The 23,485-nt window shown below is 39.9% G+C and overlaps 2 protein-coding genes across 2 annotated transcripts in view; both read right to left on the reverse strand.

Moving 5' to 3' along the window:
- Positions 1 to 8,733, reverse strand: part of PNKP (polynucleotide kinase 3'-phosphatase) — a 19,806-nt gene extending 11,073 nt beyond the window's left edge. Inside the window, exons 1-7 of the mRNA XM_015810212.2 lie at positions 8,569 to 8,733; positions 7,570 to 7,709; positions 4,121 to 4,167; positions 3,529 to 3,972; positions 2,577 to 2,656; positions 1,276 to 1,333; positions 1,081 to 1,188 (exon numbers count right to left, since the gene is read on the reverse strand). Coding sequence (XP_015665698.1) covers positions 1,081 to 1,188; positions 1,276 to 1,333; positions 2,577 to 2,656; positions 3,529 to 3,972; positions 4,121 to 4,167; positions 7,570 to 7,708 — 876 coding nt within the window. The 5' untranslated portion in view covers position 7,709; positions 8,569 to 8,733. The remainder of the gene's footprint in view (positions 1 to 1,080; positions 1,189 to 1,275; positions 1,334 to 2,576; positions 2,657 to 3,528; positions 3,973 to 4,120; positions 4,168 to 7,569; positions 7,710 to 8,568) is intronic.
- An 8,089-nt stretch (positions 8,734 to 16,822) lies between these two features.
- The window catches only part of TRPM4 (transient receptor potential cation channel subfamily M member 4), a 37,505-nt gene continuing 30,842 nt past the window's right edge, over positions 16,823 to 23,485 (reverse strand). Inside the window, exons 21-23 of the mRNA XM_015810179.1 lie at positions 23,136 to 23,268; positions 20,889 to 20,961; positions 16,823 to 16,960 (exon numbers count right to left, since the gene is read on the reverse strand). Of these exons, the coding sequence (XP_015665665.1) occupies positions 16,856 to 16,960; positions 20,889 to 20,961; positions 23,136 to 23,268 (311 nt within the window). The 3' untranslated portion in view covers positions 16,823 to 16,855. The remainder of the gene's footprint in view (positions 16,961 to 20,888; positions 20,962 to 23,135; positions 23,269 to 23,485) is intronic.

Consider the following 23,485-nt stretch of genomic DNA (forward strand, 5'->3'; position numbering starts at 1 on the left):
CCAATAGTTCTTCTATTGGTTTAAGCTCCCAATTCTGACCAACCCATATCAATAAATCTTTATAAGTTATTGTATCTAACTTTACTCCTCTAGTGACCCCTTCTATTGCTTGTTCAGGAACAGCCCAAAGTGGAATTTTATAACTCAATCTGTTATAATATTTCCTCCAAACTCTTAACAACGCATACCTTAAAATATGAGCTTTAAATGCCTTATCCATCTTTTTATTATTATTTCCTTCCTTCCTTCCTTCCTCCCTCTCCTCCCCTCCCCTCCCTTGTTGCAACCAAAATAAAGGTTGTATAAGAACATAACTTGGAGAGATAAGAAACCTTCCCTGATTTGCCAAATATAATTTTATATAAAAACCTACTTTCTACTTGAAAATATTTGTGGTATAGTTTTCCTTTAAATCCTAATGGATTCACAAGACAATTTAATAAAATAAAATAAAACCTATACTACTAAAGATATATAATGGAAGAAAAGCACGTGACTAGTATGAATAACATGCAAAATAAAACATACAAAAATTAGCTGAATAATGGTTATTTATTACTTTTAAACTTTCTCTCAAATAGAATAGAGTTCCCTAACTTACACTCCCATGTCAAATATTTGGAATGATGGGAGTTGCAAATTCAGCCTATCTAAAAAGGACAGCAAACGAGACAATACAATGTAAATGTTATAATTTGCTGCTTGAATTCCTAATTAGAGAGAACAAAGCAAACCTCTCTTCCTAGAAATCACTACAATTTAGGCACTACAACCTAGAAACATTTAATGCTCTCCTATCTTTTCCTTCTGGGTCCAAATCTTGACATTTTACTGAAACCATATTTTCTCTTCCACATTTTCTATATTCTATGTGCCATGATATGCAACATAACAATTATTTAACTGCTGTTAGCTGCCAAAGGTTGTCGTGATGAGATGAGCAGCCATAAAATTGGAAAATGAAAAAAATATTTCATAAGACTAACCGGACTTTGCCACAGACATCCAAAGCCACCTCTGATCAACCTGCTTATTTTGCCGAGCAACGTGGGTGAGATACTGTCTCTCCCACCCACTCACCTGCAACAAGACACCCAATTGCTCAATCACTGCTTCTACTTTAGCTTTGAAAACTTCAGGCCTAAGGCGCCCACGGCCAATGCCCAGTTGATTGGTGAAGATCACAAGCTGCCAATGAGATGGAAAAGAAGAGATTACTTACAGTGAGAAGAGGGTAACACAGAGAAAATGGATTTGAGACAAGAAGGGTCATACCTTGTATCCTTCACTCTGAAGTTGCTTCAGCTTGTGAGGTACTTCAGGGTACAGGATCCTGCAAATCAGGGAAAAAGTTAAGGCTGCTCTCTATATGCTCATGCTATTACCATCACTAGAAATATGTAATTTAATGTCTAGTTTAACGAAGAAAAGGACGAGGGGGGACATGATAGCAGTGTTCCAATATCTCAGGGGCTGCCACAAAGAAGAGGGAGTCAAGCTATTTTCCAAAGCGCCTGAAGGCAGGACAATAAGCAACAGATGGAAAATAATCAAGGAGAGAAGCAACCTAGAACTAAGGAGAAACTTCCTGACAGAACAATTAACCAGTGGAACAACCTGCCTCCAGAAGCAGTGAATGCTCCAACGCTGGAAATTTTTAAGAAGAAACTAGACAGCCATTTGTCCGAAATGGTATAGGGTTTCCTGCCTGAGCAGGGGGTTGGACTAGATGACCTCCAAGGTCCCTTCCAACTTTATCATCATCATTATTATTAATCCTTAATGCAGAAATGGCACTCCAAATTCCACTTTTAGTCCTTCACTCTGCAAAAATGCTAAGTATTTCTCACACAGTATTTGATCTTTCCTAATGCAAAACATAACTAATCCCCATTCTTCAATTTTGTTTTTAATATTCTATCTGACTTGAAGGAACACCAGGTGATGTAATTCCCTTCTTCCTTCATTTACACCAATGAAAATGCTGGCATGTTAGGTCAGGGCTAGAGAATGAGATAGGCTTAAGTCTTCCAGTGGCTTCAAAGCTGGCTGAGGACTTCATGCCAATTTTCCCTGGCAGGACACTAGTGACTTCAGTGGCCTGATGATATTTACATGGCTGCCTCTTAATAAATATATTCTCCGGTGACCAATCATCATGACAATCAAACTAAAGTATTAAAAATACAAAATAAATGCAAATTAAAACTTTCCTTCTAATAAAGACAGTTCAATTAACAACACAGATGAAGAATCCGGATTTCCTTCCCAATGTAAAGGACTGTAATTTCATTTTGTAGTTCAAAAAATTTGGAGGGAATCCAGTTTGGAGAGAGTGACTTATACCCTTTCCCTTTCCCTTGTTCCAAGGAGCTCAAGGTACAGCAACCGGCTGCCCTTCTTCGTCAGGCGTCATCTCCACAGCAGTCTTGCAATGTTAGGTTGAGAAAGATTCCACAGGTTTCAAAGAAAATAGTTTCAAATCTAGCACTCTTCACCTAAATGAATTTCCACGCCAACTAACTGGCTGTCTAAAAACCTGTTCCCCCTTCTACATCCCTTAGCTCTGTACTTACCTCCAGTCATCAGGATTTATAGGAAACACTTTTCCAGATTGTGTTGTGATAAGGGTTCCATCCAGATCAAACCCTGCCACCTGGGTGAAAACCATCCATTAAGCCTCACATCAAGACTGACCAGCCATCCAAAATCAGCACCACTTTGCCTGATTTTTTATTCATACATTTCTTTATTACATTTATCCCATCTTTCATTCAGGTGCCCATGGCAGCACATATAATGTTCATCTCTTCCATTTTCTACGTACCAACTCTTATGAGATAGGTTGGGCTGAGAGAGAGAGGGAAAGAGCGACTGGCCTAAAGTCACCCAGTGGTTCCCTAGATTTCTCAGGCATTTCTGCAGACCTTACAAAAACAGGACATTGCCTGCCAGTCCTGGTGATTATGAGATCATTGCAAGATATTCTTTTAACAATAAGAACCACCCAAATGCACAAATTCCCTAGACTGCCTGTAATTATGATAGTATAGTAATAATTGAAATTGGAGCTGCCTCCAACAGAAATATATATATATATTGTTTTGCTCAATGGAACTTGCAACTAAATATTACATGGGGTCCTTGATGCTTGCTGAGCTCAGTTATTTTCTTCTACATATTTCATTACCCAAGTGGGTAACATCATCAATGCTAGCAAGAATTCCAAAGTTCAACTCTGAGCTACAAATATTCTTGTCTATTTGTAAATATTTGATTAACTCCTTAATCTATGCATTATTCCTCTGCATTGTAAACAAACAGCAAAAACACAATAAACTGTTTTACTCTGTTGTTAAAGATAGATTTCCACTGTATTTATATAGCTCTGGACCAGTTACATAAATCTTTACTTCATATTTCAAAGAACTAAACAGAATGCAGAAATAGTCTTTTTTTTCTTGAGCAACACCCAAATAAGGAGTATTCTTGAAGCTGCATTTCGAAGTAATAGGCAAGGAGACTTACTTTAGTACTTGGTGCTATTCCTTTTTTGGTGAAGACCAGCATCTTGCCATGGTTCTCCCAGGAATCACACAGCTGGGGGGGCGGCTTTGAAAGAGGCTTTTGAGGAGGAGACTGTGCCTGTGCTGCCTGCGCTGCCGTCTCTTGCAGTTGCCTCAGTTTCTCAGTTATAAATGAGTCATCATCATCATCCTCTTCTTCAGAAGGACAGGAAACTTTGAGACGTTTGATTGTATGGGCCTTGCCATCTTCTTCTGCCTTCTTCGGAGGCTGCTTGCTGCAGAAGAATTCCAGTGGGTTTTTCTTTGCAGAGTTATCATCTTGTTCAAAGTGGATGCAATAAGGATATAGTCCGTTTACCAGGCACAGAGTCTCTCCTTCTTGGAGTGTTGTGCTGTCTCCACAATGCAGGTGTATCTCTTCCACAGATGTGGGATTTATACCTCGCTGCCAACACATAATAATATGAGAATGTCATGCATAGTCAGTTGGCTCTTATACCTAGGAGGGTGGCTAATTTTGAAACTGCCCCTTCTTCTGAACAAGAAGCTCCCTTTGGAATCAAACAGGATACTCTAAAGTTTTCCCCACTCACCTGTGTGACTCGAACTGACCGGTAGGCATAATTTGCCAGCAACTCCACTATGAGAACAGAAAAAGAGAAGATGGTTAATTTTCAGGATTGTGCAAAATATTTCAATGTTAAAGCTTTTTGATACTGAAACTATTCAGTTCAACTTTCCCAGAAATGTTCCAACTAATCTTAGTCTGCTTCAAAGCTAGGCCAAGATACATTTATGAATGAAGGTGGATAGACGTGTCCCAGGATAATGTTGGAGGGTCCAATCTGGATCAGTCACTGGGACCAGCGGTTTTGTCTTCTTAGCTTCTGGACTTGTGCTGGAGCCCCCATCCTCTCAGGGAACTTCTTTCTAGCAGTGTGTGTGCTGTTTTGTGTGTGGTATTTATAGTGCCTGTGGTGTTGATGGCTGGCTTTTAAGTTGTTGGGTGTAGTTTGCTTATGCTGCTCAGCCCTTGCCTTTTAAATATTTGATAGGGGGCCTGTTTCCCAGGCTTCAATCACTTCCCTGGCTGTTTTTGTGCTTGCTCATCCAACAATCTTAGTAGCTGCAAAATTGAATGTGTGTCCTTGTTCAAGATTGGATCCTGCAAGATACTTTTCAAAATTGCCGTTTAATGTATAAAGCAATTCAGGAAGAATACATATATACATAAGACAAGACCAAAAAAACTCAAGTGATAGTATTTTTTTTTAAAAAAGAAAAGAATGGTAACCATGTCGGGGAAGAGTGGAATAGAGAAAAAAATAAACAAAAGGAAAGAGAAATGTGGAGAATAAAGGAAGGGAACAAGAGCAAAACAAAGGCTATTTACCTCATTTATGCAAACCTTTGGGATCTTTAGTAACCCTGACCTCAGTTTTACCTCTATCATCTCCTTCTCTTTAACAAAACAAGTGGCTAACTAGTTAACCACCACGGTGTCTGCATATATCCAAAAGTGCATAGAGGATGTCTGTGTCCTTGAAAGCATTGTTGTGAAGGTGAATGAAAAAACGTGGCTGACTTATGAGGTCTGCAAGATGCTGAAAAACACGGAATGTGGCTTTTAAATCTGGCGACATGCTGGCACCTAGAACAGCCAGAGGAAATTTAAAAAGTGCCATAAAAGATGCAAAGCAAGCCCATTGCCAGAAAATTCAGACCTTTTTTCAGGACCCAACAAACACCAGGCGAATGTGACAAGGAATCCAGGCCATTTCAGATTATAAGGTGGCTCCATCGAGATGCAAGGACGACACAGACTTCCTAAATGAGCTGAATACATTTTTTGGAAGATTTGAGGCATCAAATAGCACTCCTGCTAGGAAAGCTGTGCCCCATCCTGATGAGCAAGTGCTTAGCTTTGATGTCACCTCTGTCCGAAAAATACTGCGGAAAGTTAATATTCGGAAAGCAGCAGGCCCAGATAATATCCCTGGATGTGTTCTTAGGGAATGCACAGATGAGCTGGCTTGTGTTCTCACATATATTTTCAATCTCTCATGGCAGCAGGCAGTGGTCACATCATGTTTTAAGATGGCCATCATCTTGCCAGTGCCAAAAAAGTCCACAATTACAGGCCTCAATGATTACCGTCCAGTTGCACTGACATCCATCATTATGAAATGCTTTGAGGAGCTGATAAAAGATATTATTGTATCTAGCCTCCCACCAGATTTTTACCCCCTTCAGTTTGCTTACCAACCAAATTGCTCTACGGAGGATGCTATTTCTTCTGTTCTCCATCTGAACTTGAGGCACTTAGAGGAAAGAAATACTTGTGCGTTTGTTGTTTGTTGATTTCAGTTTAGCATTTAACACATTCCCTAGCATCTAGTAGACAAACTGAGCCTTTTAGGCTTAAACACTCCTTTGTGCAACTGAATTCTTGATTTTCTTACCAACAGGCCCCAATATGTGCGAGCTGGAACAAATATTTCTAACACCATTTTCTTGAGCACAGGTTCTCCTCAGGGCTGCATCCTAAGTCTGCTGCTGTTCACCCATGACTGTAGTGCTAGGTTTGCCACCAACCATATTGTGAAGTTCGCAGATGATACAACAGTAGTGGGCCTTATTCAGGATGACAATGAGGGTGCTTACTTACCGCAAGGAGGTTGAGGGTTTGGTGAACTGGTGTAAGGAAAATAGTCTAGTTTTAAATACTGGAAAAACCAAAGAGATCATTGTTGATTTCAGAAAAGGCAGGCACAGCCACAGTTCTCTGTGCATTAATAATTGACCTGTGGAGATGGTTACCAGCATCAAATTCCTGGGTGCAGTTAACAAGTAGGCTGGCTTGGGCACTCAACAGCAAGATACTGGTGAAGCGGGCACAGCAGCACCTGCATTTTCTGCGTGAGAAAAGCACATCTTCCTTCCCCGATCCTTACCACTTTCTACAGAGGGATGATCGAGAGCATCCTGCCATACAGCATCACAGTCTGGTTTAGAAGCATCACTGCTTCAGACAGGAAGGTGGTGCAGAGAGTGGTGACAATGGTTGAAAAGATCATTGGCAGTTCCCTCCCTCCCATCCAGGATATAGCCCAGAAGCACTGCTTGAGCAGGGTCCGCTAGATTGTCTGGGACCCTACACATCCTCTTCACGACCTGTTTTCCTTGTTACCTTCTGCGAGGAAACTCCGTGGTATCCGAAGCAGAACATCCAGATTCAGTCACAGCTTTGTTCCATACAGTATTAACCTTGTGAACTCTAAAACTTCCTCCGTTCGTTATGTATTCAAGATGGACAGTGATTAATATTTATATGTTACTTATATGTAAGGGTGTAGGTCTATACATATGTTGTATATAGTATGTTTTAAATGTGTGTTATGTATGTGTACACTTGAGAGCAAGCAACTAAATTTCATTTTTAATGTGTGCTGTTGTGCCCACAGGAAAAAAATGACAATAAAGGTTATCTGAATATGAAACACTGATGAAATTTGTATTGCATACGAAAAAATAGCCAAGATAAGAGAAAATACGACACAGAAAATATTAAAGCTTTTGGATTTCTAAAAGATAAAAACACAGGAGAAAGATGCAAGCTTCTGTAACAGCACAGAGAATTGAATCTTAGCTAAATTTTAACATGGTTTATACAGAATACCAATTCTTTTCCAATTGCAATATTACATAGGGAGAATTCAAAAATGGTATACAACTTCAGCCACTCCAAATGTTATGACAGTCAGTGAACTAACTGGGGAAGAAGAAGAAAACTTCTATAAATACCACACAAAACAGCCCAAAGCACACACTTTGCTAGAGAGAAGTTCCCTGAAGAGGAGCTCCAGTACAAGTCCGAAAGCTCAGAAGACAAAACCGCTGGTCTTGGTTACCAACCCAGATAGGATCCTGCAACATTATCTTGGGACACATATATTTGCCTTCATTTGTAAGAAAAAAAAATGCTCCTGAAGGCTTTGTAATAACAATGATATCTTTGCAAAAAAAGAGAAAACCTACAGACCTTGCGTTCGAGAACATTTCTTATCAGTGACAAGGGTTTCTGGACCCCTTCCTAGAACTACAGTCACACCATCAGGCAGAAGAACTGGATCATGTCGCTTATCTTGACTGATGAGAAAGCACTGCATACTGGTGAGCATTCTGCAAGCAACAAGAGACATTTGGCTTCCAAGCAACATAGTGTGATGCTTAGTTTTCCATGATCCCCTATATAGCAAATCCCACTGAAAGCATGCAACAAATACATCCCACAATATGAACATGTGTTGAACTTTGGGAGCAGGTTGAGAAGTTGTTGCATGAAGAGAAAGAGCTAAATTTATAAAGTATTGTTCTCAGAGGCTTTAAATCAGTGTTTTTCAACCTTGGCAACTTGAAGATGTGTAGAATTCAACTCCCAGAATTCTCTAGCCAACATGGCTGCCTGAATAATTCCAAGAGTTCAAAACTCTCATCTTCAAGCTATCAAAGAAATTTTTTGCACTTATGATTCCTTCCCACTTTTATAAAAACTATAGAGGATCCCAACACTTTTGTTTGTATGGGGCATATTTATCCATTTTTATCCTAATAAAAATTTAAATCAGTGCATTTTCAGAATATTTATTGAATCATGTAAAAATATTAAACTCATGGGATGTTAACATAAAGTATTTTTTTCACAAAAACCGCTATTTAAAAAAATAAATAAAAATGATTGCTTTAAATGTTTGCAAATATTTTCAATAGCTGGTGAATCATTTTGATTTCACAGACCCGTAAAGAGTCTTGGGGAAGTCCAAGAGTCCTCAAGCCACACTTAAAAAAAACATATCTCTAAATGATCTAAAATTCTGGGTAGCAGCCAAGAAAAGACTGAAGAAAAGGAAATAATTCAACAACCTGGACTGGGATTATATACACCTACGCGTTTAGAAAGGTCTTTTTATGAAAGGGAGGGTAAAACCGCCTTTCAGATTCTGTCGCCCACGTGAAGTGGGAAGCAAAAGTTCCACCTTACCAAGGCTCCTAACTAAAAGGGACCATAGCACTCTTATTCTGCATCCGCAGAAACATGAAGAGGTAGCTGAGACGTTACTCCAGAATAAGAAGTCCGAAAGGCGGAACAACACCTTCCACCGATACGAGTAGGAAGTGAACTTCATCCGCCCTCGGACGAAACAGTTTATGTAGCTTTCGTCCGAAATACTCCCCTTTCTGTAGAGGTAGGAAACTAGAGACAGACACACTATCTACAGGGAGAGGAGAAAACGAAAGCCATCCAATTTCGATGTTCTAAGGATGCAGAGTCATAAAGCTGGAAGAGAAATAATCCGCTTTTAGAGGGAGATTGCCCATTAGGCTCTAAGGCTGCAGCCCGGCACACCTTTGCCCAGGAGAAATCCGCACTGTGTGTGCACAAAATCGGAATGCCACATCCCCTTTCAGAATTCAACCCTTCCTGATTCATTCTGTATAGGGAGAAACGATCTATCTATCTATCTATCTATCTATCTATCTATCTATCTATCTATCTATCTATCTATCTATCTATCTATCTATCTCCATTTCCGCAGGGAATGATTCTACATCGCTAGAATCTTCTGATTTTTTCCCCACCGTACGCACAAACGCAGGTGTGGGAAAACAAGAGTTTGCATGCAGTTGTTGATTGAATCGCCAACACAGATTGCAGGGTAAAGATTAAAACTCCTTTATTCTCATGTGTTCTTGCTGCCATCAACACAGCAGCCCCGCCCTCCCCCGCCATCAATATCCCTCAACCTGGTGCTCTCCAGATAAAATTACAGTTCCAATCACTGGTGGGGAAGTCTGGTATTGTCCTCCAACGCATCTGGGGGGAGGGCACCAAGTGAAGAAGGAAAGCGTACCTAGCCACGATGGAGAAGGAAAAGACACTGATTATTCAATTGTGCTCACAATGATGTAGTTAGAAACTGCTTGTAGGGATAGATCATCATTGAAAAAATCTATCTGTGGGATTGCTAGGATTCAAAAACGATTTGATGGCATATAATTGTTTTAAAAAGCTGCCCATCGAGTAGCGACAAATCACCCTCCCCAGACACACCTTAGGCTGCGGCAAAGATCGGTCTAGTCAAATGGTTTTCTTGGCGGCTCATCCAGCCCAATTTCGGTGCTGACCGATCCGCAGAAGCAACAGCCTCATACTCCACGGAATGGTTGGCGGCAGACCAGCCGACTTTGCAATTTAAGTGAAGCACGGTCACAATTTGGACCAAGTCGGAAATAGTATACGACTCTTTTCCTATCTCTACGGTAACCCGGTGCTTCGATTAGGCCCCCTTCCGGGGTACACGAGAAGAACTGGAAATGAGTTCCGGAAACTTTGGTTCCCTTTCAAGTTGTTCCCTGGGAATGAAGGAGCTCCTATGAGAAAAGGATATGTAATTTGCCAGAAATGGCCTGCGTCATTCTGAAAGGATAACCGGTAAAATAACCTGTAATCTTTTTTAAGCTTGATGCTGTTACAAACAAAAAGATGTTCAACATGGGAAGGAGTGGGACAGGAGGGCTTAAATTTGTAAAGTGAGAATTAGCATGTATGATCATGTCACTTTAACAATCTGAAATTTTAGTGTAATTGTATAGCATGCTAACTGGGGAATTCTGGGAACTGAAGTCCACATTTTTTAAATTGTTGAGGGTGAGAAACACTGAGGCATGCCTTTCTTTCTGCCCTTTTTGATGATATGTGATTAGATTCCATGCTAAGGTCATTCTAAATCTGAAGCAATTTACTTTATGGAGGGAATTTCATGGGGATGATGGTCAGAAATTATTGTACAAAAAGATTTGAAGGTTTCTGGATTTAAAAAAAAAATCTTAACTTTTAATGAAACGCATTTAATTATATTATAAATTATCACATAATTAATAGCACTAATTTCCTTCTGTTTATTACAGTTCCAGACATATACATTCTAACACTTTTATTATATACTTCTAGCAATGTTAGAAGAAATAACATTAATTTAGCCATAAAATTGATTTGATATAAATGGCTTGATTTGTAAATACACTTTCAGTAACCATTTGGTTCACAACCCAGTTCACAGTTTAAAAATCCTAAAAAGACTGAAGATTAACATTGAAAACTCAATGCTATAATTATTCTCTTGAACAAATTTTATTTTCTAGAAATATAATATCATTCTGCAATTATCTGTAACTGACCATAACTACTGCTTTCTCCCCTTGCTAATCTCCAGAGTCCTGGGAAGACACCCATGATTAAAAACAAAGCTAAGAATCAATATTCCATTAAGAGAGCAGCAGATTTTTTGACCTCAGGTCAGGGCATATCAAATATGATGGAGAGCTATGATCCTCTTTAATAGGACTGATTGCTGGATTTAAGAAACAAACTTTAAAACAGCTTTGGAAATGGGCAGGAAGTAGCAGAGTTCAAAATTATTGTCTTCATAAAGCTGCTCCTAACATAGCCAGGAGGAAATATATGACCTGATACCATGAATATTGATTTCTCAATGAAATTAAACACATTTGAAACAATTTTAACTTGAGAATAGTGCAGAGGAAAGACTAAATGCCTGAATCTCAATAATCCCTTGCTCACTTAACTTTGCGTAGCCATGGCTATTTTTAGTTTTCTATCTGAAAGACATCTAATGTATACTGTTATATGTTTTTTTAACAAATAAAAAAGTAAAATTTGTTTTACTGACCAGACATCACCTATGTTAAAAGTACTAAGAGGGGAATTCAGATTAGATACTGAGGATTGCTACCTTTTTGTCTGTTTGCATATAAAGGATTTTTGTGCAGGTTGAAATGGATACAATATTCTTTGTATCTCCCAGAACTGAATAAGTTAATCAAAAATATTGGGTGATCTTTTTTTTAACCGTAGAATCCTAATCTTCCAGTAATATATACTTTTAAATTATAAACCAACCAGGTTTTCTTCTGAAGCAAGACACAAAAGTAATTTACATGATTAAGAGTGTATCCTTTTGGCTTGCAAGTGTCAACCATGCTGTTGTCTGTGAATCCCAGCCTGTAGAACTGGTAGATGTATCATCAGTTAGAAAAGTTCTAGTTTCTACGCATTGTTATATTAGAAAATGGTATTACACATGACTTCACTCACTCACTGTTCTTGTACAGTAGCAAGTTCATGGCCCCTTGGCTGGTTGGAAGATAACTAGGAATGAGATGTCAAGCAAACATGCACTTGAGAAATTAATGTCAGCCTGGATTGCCCATGTGAAGACTTATGGAGCTAATTATCTTAAGAATACAGAAGCTGTTTTGTAATAAGTCATACCATTGCATTATCTATTTTCAATGATAATAGCTTTAGGGCTTTCAGGCAATAAGAAAACTTTTCTGTCTCCTGCTACATCAAGATTCTTTTGACAGGAATGCCATACCTTCTGCATATGAGGTATGGGCTTTCATTAATTCCCAATTATTCCTTTAATACATGGTATGTCCTACCAGTCCCATTAATATTACACCAGGTGTATCCAGACTTCCCTCAAAAGCTCTGACCACCATACTGGAACCACAATTTCTCACTAAGTTATATCAGGAATCATGGGGAAACCACAGTATGGTCAATAAAAAAAAACATTTTCCTAAACACCCCAGAAAAAAACTAGTATCATTTGGTTTACATCATATTACTTCTTGTAGAACTTTGAGGAGCTCAATATAATTGTGGCCCAGCCATCAAAAGATTGCCTATCTCAGTGGTTACACAAATATATATAGCAATAGTACTTATATATGCCATTCCATATAACAGCACTCTCTGAGTGGTTTACAACACTCTGGGTCTTCCATTTTACCGACTGCAGACAAAATTAGCAGCTGATTCAGGTACCAATATAAATATAGGACAGGATGGTTATCTATTTTTTTTGCATGTCTGGCATATCAGTTGTTTTAATTGTCCACATTACTTTCATTCTCATTGAAATCCTGTGAGGTAGATAATTCATATTTCCAGTGAAGGGAACTAAAGTCAGACGTTAGGGTACTTTTAACTGAAATGAAACGTGATCCTGTATTCTCTAATTATTTCCTGCTGAAGCCTCATTTTAATTCTCTGAGACACCAGGTGTGGAGACACTTTGGGGATTTTGTCAACAGCAGCAGCTGACACTTCTTCTTCACTGTCTTTTTTCATGTGCCATGGAAAAGTTCAATCTGTAAGAAGAGAGATCAACAAAAGACATGAACTCCTGTGCTATTCTGTTACATCCAGATAATCCATTAGGGGGCAGTGTATTCTCACTAGTCAAGTTGTAGGTGAGATTACCATTAGTTATACAGGCAGTTCTCAATTTATACAGTTCATTTAATGACTCTTCAAAATTACGTGGCAGTGAGAAAAGGGACGTATGGCCATTTTTCACATAATCATTGCAGCATCCCTATAGTCACATGATCAAAGTTTGGCTACTTGGCAACTGACTCATATTACAATGGTTGAAGTGTCCCAGCATAATGCGATCATCTTTTACAATCTTCTGACAAGCAAAGTCAATGAGGAAGCCAAATTCATTTAACAACCATGTTGCTTAGTTAACAACTGTAATGATTCACTTAACAACTGTAGCAAAAAAAAGGTCATAAAATAGGGTAAACTCAATGGCTCAAGTGTGCTCATAACACTCTGTTGGGGAGTGTTTTTCCAAAATAGAACACTACCTTCAACAGTGGGATTTTCCTCAGCAGAGGAATTTGATTTTTCTCTTCCACACCTGGCAACTAGCCTGATTGTTAGCAACCCCTTTCCACCCCTCCAAGTGATGCTACTTGGCTTTTACCAAAAGAACTTGTGGAAGAAATAAAGAGGACTAAGGACCAAGAAGACGCGGGGTGCCATTGCACCTAATGATTGTTCCCTTCAGGAACTTTAGTAATCTAGCTGTAATTTGTCACATTCTTCTAATGCAGTGTTTCTCAACCTTGACAATTTTACAGAATTCCACAGCCAGCATGCTGGCTGTGGAATTCTGGGAGTTGAAGTCCACATGCCTTAAAATTGTCAAGGTTGAGAAACACTGTTCTAATGGAACTCAGATTGTCCAGTGGTACCAACTAGACAATCTAGTTAATCAAGAATGCATGCCGTCTACATCCACACAGCGGTTGCTGTGTTCCTTTTCTCCACTACCTACATCCATCTTTGTTTTGCAAAGGCAAACAGATAAGCCCCAATTGCAAAGGCAAATACATAAGATCCAGTGCAGATGCAGTTAACTAAAAAAGGGAGATGCTTTTCTTAAACCTGTATTTCAAGCTCTACTGAACATAAAGTCAAGAATGTGAATTGTGATAGTATAGAAATTAAGTAAATAAATAACATCAGTTGAATGTACAATTAAAGCACTGGTGTGTGTTTTTTTAAAAAAGTATAATTGCTTTTTTAAAATGGTAACACTTTTCTGGAGATGAAGAGCAGATAGGAGTAAAACTATCTCTAAATCAGTACTATGCCAATCTAGAAATTTCAGAGCCACTCAAAAGTTCTTCAGTGGGAATCCTATGACAGAGAAATGTTTATTCATGTTTCAAGGAATGCCATGGCAGTATTATTATTATTATTATTATTAATAATAATAATAATAATAAAGTTGGAAGGGACCTTAGAGGTCATCGAGTCCAACCCCCTGCTCAGGGAGGAAACCCTACACCATTTCGGACAAATGGCTGTCCAGTCTCTTCTTAAAAACTTCCAGTGTTGGAGCATTCACCGCTTCTGGAGGCAGGTTGTTCCATTGGTTAATTGTTCTAACTGTCAGGAAGTTTCTCCTTAGTTCTAGGTTGCTTCTCTCCTTGATTAGTTTCCATCCGTTGCTTCTTGTCCTGCCTTCAGGCGCTTTGGAGAATACTTGACTCCCTCTTCTTTGTGGCAGCCCCTGAGATGGCAGTGGTGGCGAACCTATGGCACGCGTGCCAGAGGTGGCACTCAGAGCCCTCTCTGTGGGCACTTCTCTGAACTGCTGGTGGTGGGCTGCAGAGCTCCAGAGTGCGCCGGTCGAGGGGCCGGCAGGCTGTGGCTGCTGATGGACACTGTCGGCCCCCATGCGCTCGCTGGCCTGTGTGCGGAGGCCGATGGTGTCAGGCAGCAGCTGCCCCGGCCCCTGCCTTGCCTTGCCCTGAGATAATGGCATCCCCACTCTGCCTTGCCTCACCCCGCAGGACGAGCCTCCTACTCACCACCCCACCTGCCAGAGACCCCCTGGATCTCCCCCAACCTTGCCTGGCCCCCACAGGCGTCCCTCCCCACGAGCAACATCGAGGTGACCACGCCCACATTGGCCACACCCACCCAGTCTGCCATGACCACCACAGCCACACCCACCCAGTAGGCCACGCCCACATGGCGCCCGGCAATAAATAAGTAGGTTTTGGGTTGCAGTTTGGGCACTCCATCTCTAAAAGGTTCGCCATCACTGAACTAGACATACCCAATTCCAGCAACCGTTCCTCATATGTTTTAGCCTCCAATCCCCTAATCATCTTCATTGCTCTTCTCTGTACTCTTTCTAGAGTCTCAGCATCTTTTTTACATCGCGGTGACCAAAACTGGATGCAGTATTCCAAGTGTGGCCTTACCAAGGCATTTTAAAGTGGTATTAATACTTCATGTGATCTTGATTTTATCCCTCTGTTAATGCAGCCCAGCACTGAGTTGGCTTTTTTTGCAGCTGCAGCACACTGCTGGCTCATATTTAAGTGATTGTCCACTCGGAATCCGAGATCCCTCTCACAGTTACTACTATTGAGCAAGGTACCCCCTAATATACCTGTACATTTGGTTTTTCTTGCCTAAATGTAGAACCTTACTTTTTTCACCATTGAATTTCATTTTGTTAGATAGCGCCCAGTGTTCAAGTCTGTCCAGGTCCTCCTGTATCTTAAGCCTGTCTTCTGGAGTGTTGGCTATTCCTGCCAACTTGGTGCCATCCGCAAATTTGATGAGTTCCCCATCTATCCCCTCGTCCAAATCATTAATGAAGATGTTGAAGAGCACTGGGCCTAGAACAGAACCCTGGGGCACCCCACTACACACTTCCCTCCATGTAGATGCGGTTCCATTGAGGACCACACGCTGAGTACGGCTGGTCAGCCAGCTAAGAATCCATCTGGTGGTGATGCTGTCTAACCCACATTTTTCTATCTTATCGAGTAGTAGGTTGTGATCTACTTTATCAAATGCCTAACTGAAGTCTAAGTAAATTATATCCACAGCATTCCTCTGGTCCACTAATTTTGTCATTTGGTCAAAGAATGCAATAAGATTTGTCTGGCATGATCTGTTTTTGACAAACCCATGTTGGTTTTTAGTAGTGATTTTGTTTGCCTCATAGCACCCCAACCTCCAGATTATTTTTCCCCATTCTTTTCTTGCAAGAGCTGTGAAAGAAGACTACTTCAGATGGGGAGTTCTAACCTATCTGTGTTCACAATGAGAGTGTGGGAAGATCCATAGTGGTTCTTTACCACTATCAGAATTCATAGAATTAATTATGGTATAAAGAGTCACCAAAAAAGCTGTGTAGGAGGTGGCCCAAAAGAAGATGTAAATCATGTAGATCTATAGCTACTGTGACACATCTTTCCTAAGAAGGCTGATAATGAAAAGGTAAAGGATGCAAATAAATATAATGACATCAAGTGAAGATATTGGAACAACACAGTCTAACCAAACAAAAGAAAAAAAGTTGCTGTTAATAGTTGCTGTCTGTTTGTTGGTCTGAGTATGATGGAGCTTTGGAATAAGGTGATTACTTCAGCTCTGGATTTCACCACCCTTACCAGTAAGGAAGCTTTCCAGAGAAATGTATTTATTGAACCCAACATATTTTGCATATCTTCAGAGGACAGTGAAAACAAACATCTGGGCTTCTAATTCTCTTGCAAGAGATTCTGTTGCATGGTAGCCTCATCAAATCTAGAGAGGCCTTGGAGCATTCTTCTTCAATTTTTTTGCCCTCTAGATGGAAATATGAAAAGGCACTAAGTATCCCCATGCCTATGAAGATTTTGTTCAGTAATCTGCCAATTCTTCTGTAGTTCATTCCCCACAAGTTCATTCATGGCATATTTGCACATAGATGATATTAACTCATAACTCTACTACATAAATAATAGTAGAGTCGTAGAGTTTGCATGTAGTACATGCAAAGATGCACATTGAGAGATCTACATGGATAAATGTTGTACTCAGAATAATGCTCATCCATTAATTATACATATCCTTAAGAATTTCTGAATTTTCCTGTCTACTTACCTTTTTTCTGAATAGGAGGAACTTGTTTTCCTTTTGCTATGTCACTCTGGGCCAAGATATCTACTATCCAAGACAAGGCACTGGTACAATACTCCATCTAATGGGAGTAAATACAAGAAACATATTTGGAAAGTAGTGTTTTTGAAGGTTTATGGGAGTAGTAGTCATATTATGCCATATTGTGATTTCCTTGTTGTTAGCTTAGCATACCAGTGTGGCTTTTAAAAAAATAAAACATTGTTAAAATGAGTTGTGATTTCCTTAGCCTATTTAATAAAAAATACCATTTTAGAAGAGAAATCTGTGGCTGGTGAACTACAACACCCAATAGCTTTGATTGGCATGGGTGCTGGAAAGGAAAAGTCAAGGGTAAGGTTAAAGGCTCCCCATCCCTGAATTTTATAGAATAGGGATAGGGTAGAGTAGAGTAGAGTAGAGTAGAGTAGAGTAGAGTAGAGTAGAGTAGAGTAGAGTAGAGTAGAGTAGAGTAGAGTAGAGTAGAATAGAATAGAATAGAATAGAATAGAATAGAATCTTGGGGGTCTAGTCCAACCCCCTGCTCAAGTAGGAGAACCTATACTATTTCAGACAAGTGACTGTCTAGTCTCTTCTTAAAAACCTCCAGTGATGGAACACCCACAATTTCTGAAGGCCAGCTGTACTGGTTAATTGTCCTCACTGTTAGGAAATTTCTCCTTAATTCCAGGTTGCTTCTCTCTTTGTTTAGTTTCCAACCATTGTTTCTTGTCCTGCCCCCTGGTGCTTTGTAGCAGCCCTCTTCTTTGTGGCAGTCCCTCAAATACTAGAACACTGCCAGTGTTTTGTAAAAAAAAAAAAAAAAAAGGTGCCGGAACTCACACATGTCATACAACCCGCCTTGCCTACCCTACAAGGTTCCATCCAAAAAAGGTGCCGGAACTCCGTTCTGGGCGTTCTATGACAAAAAAAGCCCTGAACACTGCTATCATGTCACCCCTGTTTCTTCTTTTCTTTAGACTAGCCAAACCCAAGTCCTGCAGCCATTCTTCATATGTTTTAGTCTCTAGGCCTTTGATCATTTTAGCTGCTCTTCTCTGAACTTTTTCCAAACTCTTAACATCTTTTTTGTGATATGGTGACCAAAAGTGGCTGCAGTATTCCAGTGTGGTCTTACTAGGGTTTTATAAAGCGGTACTAATACTGCGCATGATCTTGATTCTATGCCTGTTTATACAACCCAGGATTGTATTAGCTTTTTTGGCTGTGACTGCACACTGCTGGCTCATAGTCAAGTGATTGTCCACTAGGACTCCAAGGTCCCTCTCACAGTTGCTGTTTTTGAACGAGGTCTCACCTAATCTGTACTTACACTTTTGATTTTTTTTCTGCTTAAATGTAAAACTTTGCTTTTATCCACATTAAAATTCATTTTGTTGGATAGGGCCCATTGTTCAAGTTTTGTCAAAATCTTTTTGGATCCTGAGCTTGTCTTCTGGGTGTTGGCTATTCCTGCCAGTTTAGTATCGTCTGCATATTTGATGAGTTCCCCTTCTATTCCCTCATCTAAGTCATTTATGAAGATATTAAAGAGGACTGGGCCTAAGACAGAGTCTTGTGATATCCCACTGCTTACTTCTCTCCATGTGGATGTAGTACCATTGAGGACTACTCGCTGATATGGTTTGTCAGCCAGCTACAGATCCATCTGGTGGTGATGTTGTCTATCCCACTTTTTCTAGCTTACTAAGCAGCATGTTATGGTCTACTTTGTCAAATGCCTTACTGCAACCTAAGTATACTATGTCCACAACGTTGGTCTGTAGTTTCCTGGGTCTGTTTTTTTCCCCTTTCTTGAAGATGGGAACCACATCAGACCTTTCCCAATCCTCAGGTACTTCCCCAGTGCTCCAGGATTTTTGAAAGATATGGTGCAATGGTTCTGAAATAACATCTGCCAGCTCTTTCAGAACTCTGGGATATAATCTGTCAGGTCCTATTCATCAAGGTCGGATAGGTTTTCTCTTACCATTTTCTTCCTTATTTTAATTTTTGTTTCTAGTTTGTCTTTTGCAGTAGTTTCTTTTTGGTATGTTGAGCTATAATTTCTTTTTGTGTGAAGACTGAAGCAAAGAATGAGTTAACCAGCTCTGCTTTCTCCCTGTTGCCTGTTACTTCCTTGCCATCTTCTCTTTTTAGTAGACCTACAGTTTCCTTGACTTTTTTCTTTTTATTAATACATTGAAAGAAACTTTTTATTGTCCTTGATTTCTGTTGCAAGACTTTGTTCATTCTGAGCTTTTGTTTTCACGACTTCATCTTTGTATGTTTCGGCTGTCTGCTGATAATCAGCCTTTGTTATGTGTCCCTCTTTCTATTTTTTGTACTTGTCCTTTTTGTCTTTCAGTTTGTCAGAGAGATCTTTGTGCAGCCATGCTGGTTTCTTCTTGAATTTCTTGTTTTTCTTTTTCAGTGGTATTGTGCTGGACTGGGCTTTTATGATAATATTTTTCAGAATTTCCCACACTTCTTGAATTGTTTTCCCCTTTAGGATTTTATTCTATAGAATCTTTCTTAGGTTCTCTCTGAGTTTGTTAAAATCAGCTCTATTTGAATTTTAAGACACTAGTTGGATTATTTTCTGTTGCTTGTGTTTGCATGATATTGAATTTCAGTATGACATGGTCACTTTCATCCAAGGTTCCAGCAACTTCAACTCCCTCTATCATTTCTTCTCTATTAGTAAGAATTAGATCAAGTATAGGTTTACTTCTAGTTCCTTCCTCCACCTTTTGGATGACAAAGTTGTCAGCTAGGTTGGTTAAAAATCTGTTTGATCTCCCACTCGGTGCAGAATTTGTCTCCCAGTTGATATCTGGATAGTTGAAGTCTCCCATTATTACTGTGGTATGCTTCCTACATATGTTTGTTAACTGGTTGGCAAAGAGTTCATCTATTTCTTCTGATTGATTGGGTGTTCTGTAATATACACCTATGGCAATGTCACCTTTTTTCCTTTTATATTGACCCATATAAATTCTGGAAGGATTTTATCTTTGATCACATGCATTTCTATAGATATGTAGTGTTCTCTTACATATAGTGCAACTCCCCCTCCTCTTTTTTGTAGATCTGTTTCTTTTGAACAATTTCTATCCCCCCATCAGTACATTCCAGTCATAGGTTTCTTCCCATCAGGTTTCTGTAATGCCAACTATGTCATAACTGCTCTCATGTACTATTGCTTCTAGTTCACCCTGTGTGTTCCCCAAGCTTTGAGCATTTGTATATGAGCATTTAAGACTTTTATGCCTGTCTGTGGGTATGTTTCCTGCATCTCCTGATTGTTGTTTGAGTTTTTCTTTTTTCTCATCACTCCTTACCTCATTGTTTGATTTGTTTTCTTGGGATTTATGATTGGTTTTGTGTTCTAGAGATTCTAAAGATTGGTCACCCTTCCCCTTCCATTTTAGTTTAAAGCCCTTTTGATGAGTTGGGCCAGCCTTTTTCTGAGTACATTTTTCCCTGTTTTCACGAGGTACAGCCCATCCCTTGCCAAGAATCTTTCACATAGGACATGCAGTCCATTGTTTAGGAAACCAAAGTTTTCTTGGTGACACCAACCTTTTAGCCAGTGGTTTATTTCTAGAATTCTTTTCCCCCCCTCAATGGGTGTTGGCTTTTCATTGGGAGTACTGATGAGAATACCACTTGTGCTCCTATCTCCTTAACTTTATTGCCTAGTTGCTTATAGTCTCTCAATATTGTACTCTGGTTCTTTGTTGGGTCATTGGTCTCAATGTGAAGGAAGAGGAAAGGGTACTAATCTGTGGGCCTAATTATTGGTTAGGTTCTCAGCCACATCTTTGATTTTTTGCTCCAGGGAGACAACATACAGTACCTCCCTAGATTGTATGACAGTCCCTTTTCATCTACTGCTGCTACTTTTCACCTTAGCTGCTAATGCAAAGCGCTTGTCCTATCAGTTCCCAAAAGATTCCATTTTCCTCCCATTTCCCATTCCAAAGGATTCATTACTGTTCCCATACCTGCATCTCCAGGGTCTTCAGACGTCGCTCTGATTCTTTGATATCAGAAAGCTGCTTTAAAACCTGATCGACTCTGCGGAGTTAGAGGTGTGAGACAGTTAGAAAAAAAGGAAACATTCAGCCTTTTTCTTCCTCTATAGGGGCACGAGACAATCTTTTATCCTCTCTGATAGTCCCCTATATTTGATTCCAAAGCTCTCATTTTCCCCACATATGGATGCTAGAAGTGTTTCAATAAACTTTGGAAAACCTGCTCTAATCCCATCTAGACAAAAATATTCCATTTTAGGAATTTGTAGACAGGCTTTGTTTTTTCTTACTTTCTCCTGGAAGGAAGGGTGAATACTTTCCAAAGTATATCTCAGTATTGAGTATAGAAATTGGTTTATGCATGCATTAATGTCAACAGTTCATACTTACAGCCATTGAAGTGAATAGGACAAACTAGTAATAGCTAATATAAACCCCATGGCTTATAGTGGGTCTTCCTAAATATGGGAAATTCCATACCATATCAGTAACACACACACACACACAGAGAGAGAGAGAGAGAGAGAGAGAGAGAGAGAGAGACTTGCAACAACTCTGTGATGATTCTGAATGCAACCTAAGGCAGAGGTCCCCAACCTTTTTGGCACCAGGGACCGGTTTCATGGAAGATAATTTCTCCGTAGACATGGGGGGGAGAGATGTCAGGATGATTCATTATATTTATTCTAAATTTTCTAAACGAACAAATAAATAATGCACTATATTTCTATTATTATTACATTGTATTAGATTAGACCAGTGACTTTCTGCTTCTAGGAAGGTGGGAAGGAAAAGAGGCAATCCTAAACTCAGACTTCCAGCAAAACAAACTAAAGACCCAGCATGTTGAGGAAGTGCTTTGAAAACCATACAAAAAGAGTGGTGGGAGGGAGGGAGGAAGGGCACTGCGCAAGCCCAGCAGCCTTGGAAAAGGTGCAGATGAGACAGGGATTCCCTTGGAGACACAGTGCTTAAGCAGAAACTCCCTCTCCCCAAGAAACAAATTAAACCACAAAAAGCAGGCAAGAAATTGCCAAAACAAGAGCACCTGGAGTACCATCAAAACAAAAGCAAAAAAACTCAGTAGTCTTAGAAAAGGTACAAACGAGAGAGATTCCCTTGGACACAGTGCTTAAAGTGAAAGGTAGCTTCTCTTTGCCCCTATTTACATCCTGAGAAAGCACCTTCACAAACACATACTTGGGGGGGGGGAAATCCCCCTCCAACGAGGTTTTGGGGAAGCCCCCAGTTGCAAGCTGGGCTGGCGCGCGCTTGCCTTGCAAATTTGGCGCTAAGGGAGCACGAGCTCAGCTGGGTGCCGGGAGGGATGGAGGAAAGTGAGGAAGAAAAAGTAGCAGGAGGGAGAGGAAGCAGGAAGTGGAGGAGGAGGAGGCGGCAGAAGAAGAGAGAACACAAGAAGCAGGAGGAGGAAGGACGCTGAACTCAGAAGTTTCAAGCCAGTTGCAAGCGCATTTGCACTGAGCAAGCCGGCTTCTGCCCTGCCACTCTCCCGCCCCTGCCCAGACCCCTGCAGACTCGCTGCATTCCTCCAGCTGCGCAGCCCCCGGTTCCTAACTGGCCGCGGACCGGTACCGTTCCGCAGACCAGGGGTTGGGGACCCCTGGCCTAAGGCACCCCCCTAGAAAAGTTGGACTGCATTTTACCACTAATGTTAATTTTAGGAATGGTTGATCAATAAATAGAGAAGATTCTCCAGATGTGGCACCATTAGAAAATCTTTGTTCTCATTTCCCAAGCAATATCTCTGGAAGAAGCTACCCAAAATATCTGAAAGAAAATCAGGTTTAGGAAATCTGTCTATAATGTGCTTTTCTCTGCACCAACTAAGGATGGGTATGAAATTCGATCTCCTCAAATTTCAGCGCAAACTGGTTAGATCTGCACATTCTGGTCAAACTGTGATTCTAAATGCTCTTATATTTTGGATTTTGCATTTCTTTGCATTTGATGAAATATTTGTGATTCAATACATTTTAAAATTCACATTTTGAAATTAAATCATTAAATTGCACTTTTAAGAAAATGTTAAAATATCTATTTTAATGCAATTTTCACGCATTTTTTTAAAAAGTTCAGTATGAAAAAAACATAATTAACAGAAAACTGATTCAAATTGAACTTAAACTGATCAGTCCTTCCCTAATCTCGACATGTCCTCTTATTTTCTCTTTATTGTCTTCTATTCCTCAGTCTTACTTTTGGGAAGTTCTCCGGAGTCGCTCAGTGTCGCTGTCACGTTTCTGTCGTGCCTGGGTTACTAAGTAATTTTCTTTCTGTACCGATTCCCACGTCAGTAGTCGCCTGTTTTGGATCTCGGAGAGTTCTAGCACTATCCAAAATAGATTAATTTTTGGTTCATAAACTGATAATGATTCAGGAGTCAGTTTAGTAAACAGCTACCTGCAAGTCTATCCATTATTGGTGAAAAAAAGTGATTCCTCGCCATTTGATGTGAAATACAAGTCACTGCCCTAATGTGTCAAGAGATCAGATAGTTATAAATTGGAAATAATTCTGAAATTCTTGAAACCATAATCTCTCTCATC

Source organism: Protobothrops mucrosquamatus, unplaced genomic scaffold (assembly GCF_001527695.2).
Source record: "Protobothrops mucrosquamatus isolate PMUCROS unplaced genomic scaffold, P.Mucros_1.0 scaffold7, whole genome shotgun sequence".
NCBI lineage: Eukaryota > Metazoa > Chordata > Lepidosauria > Squamata > Viperidae > Protobothrops > Protobothrops mucrosquamatus.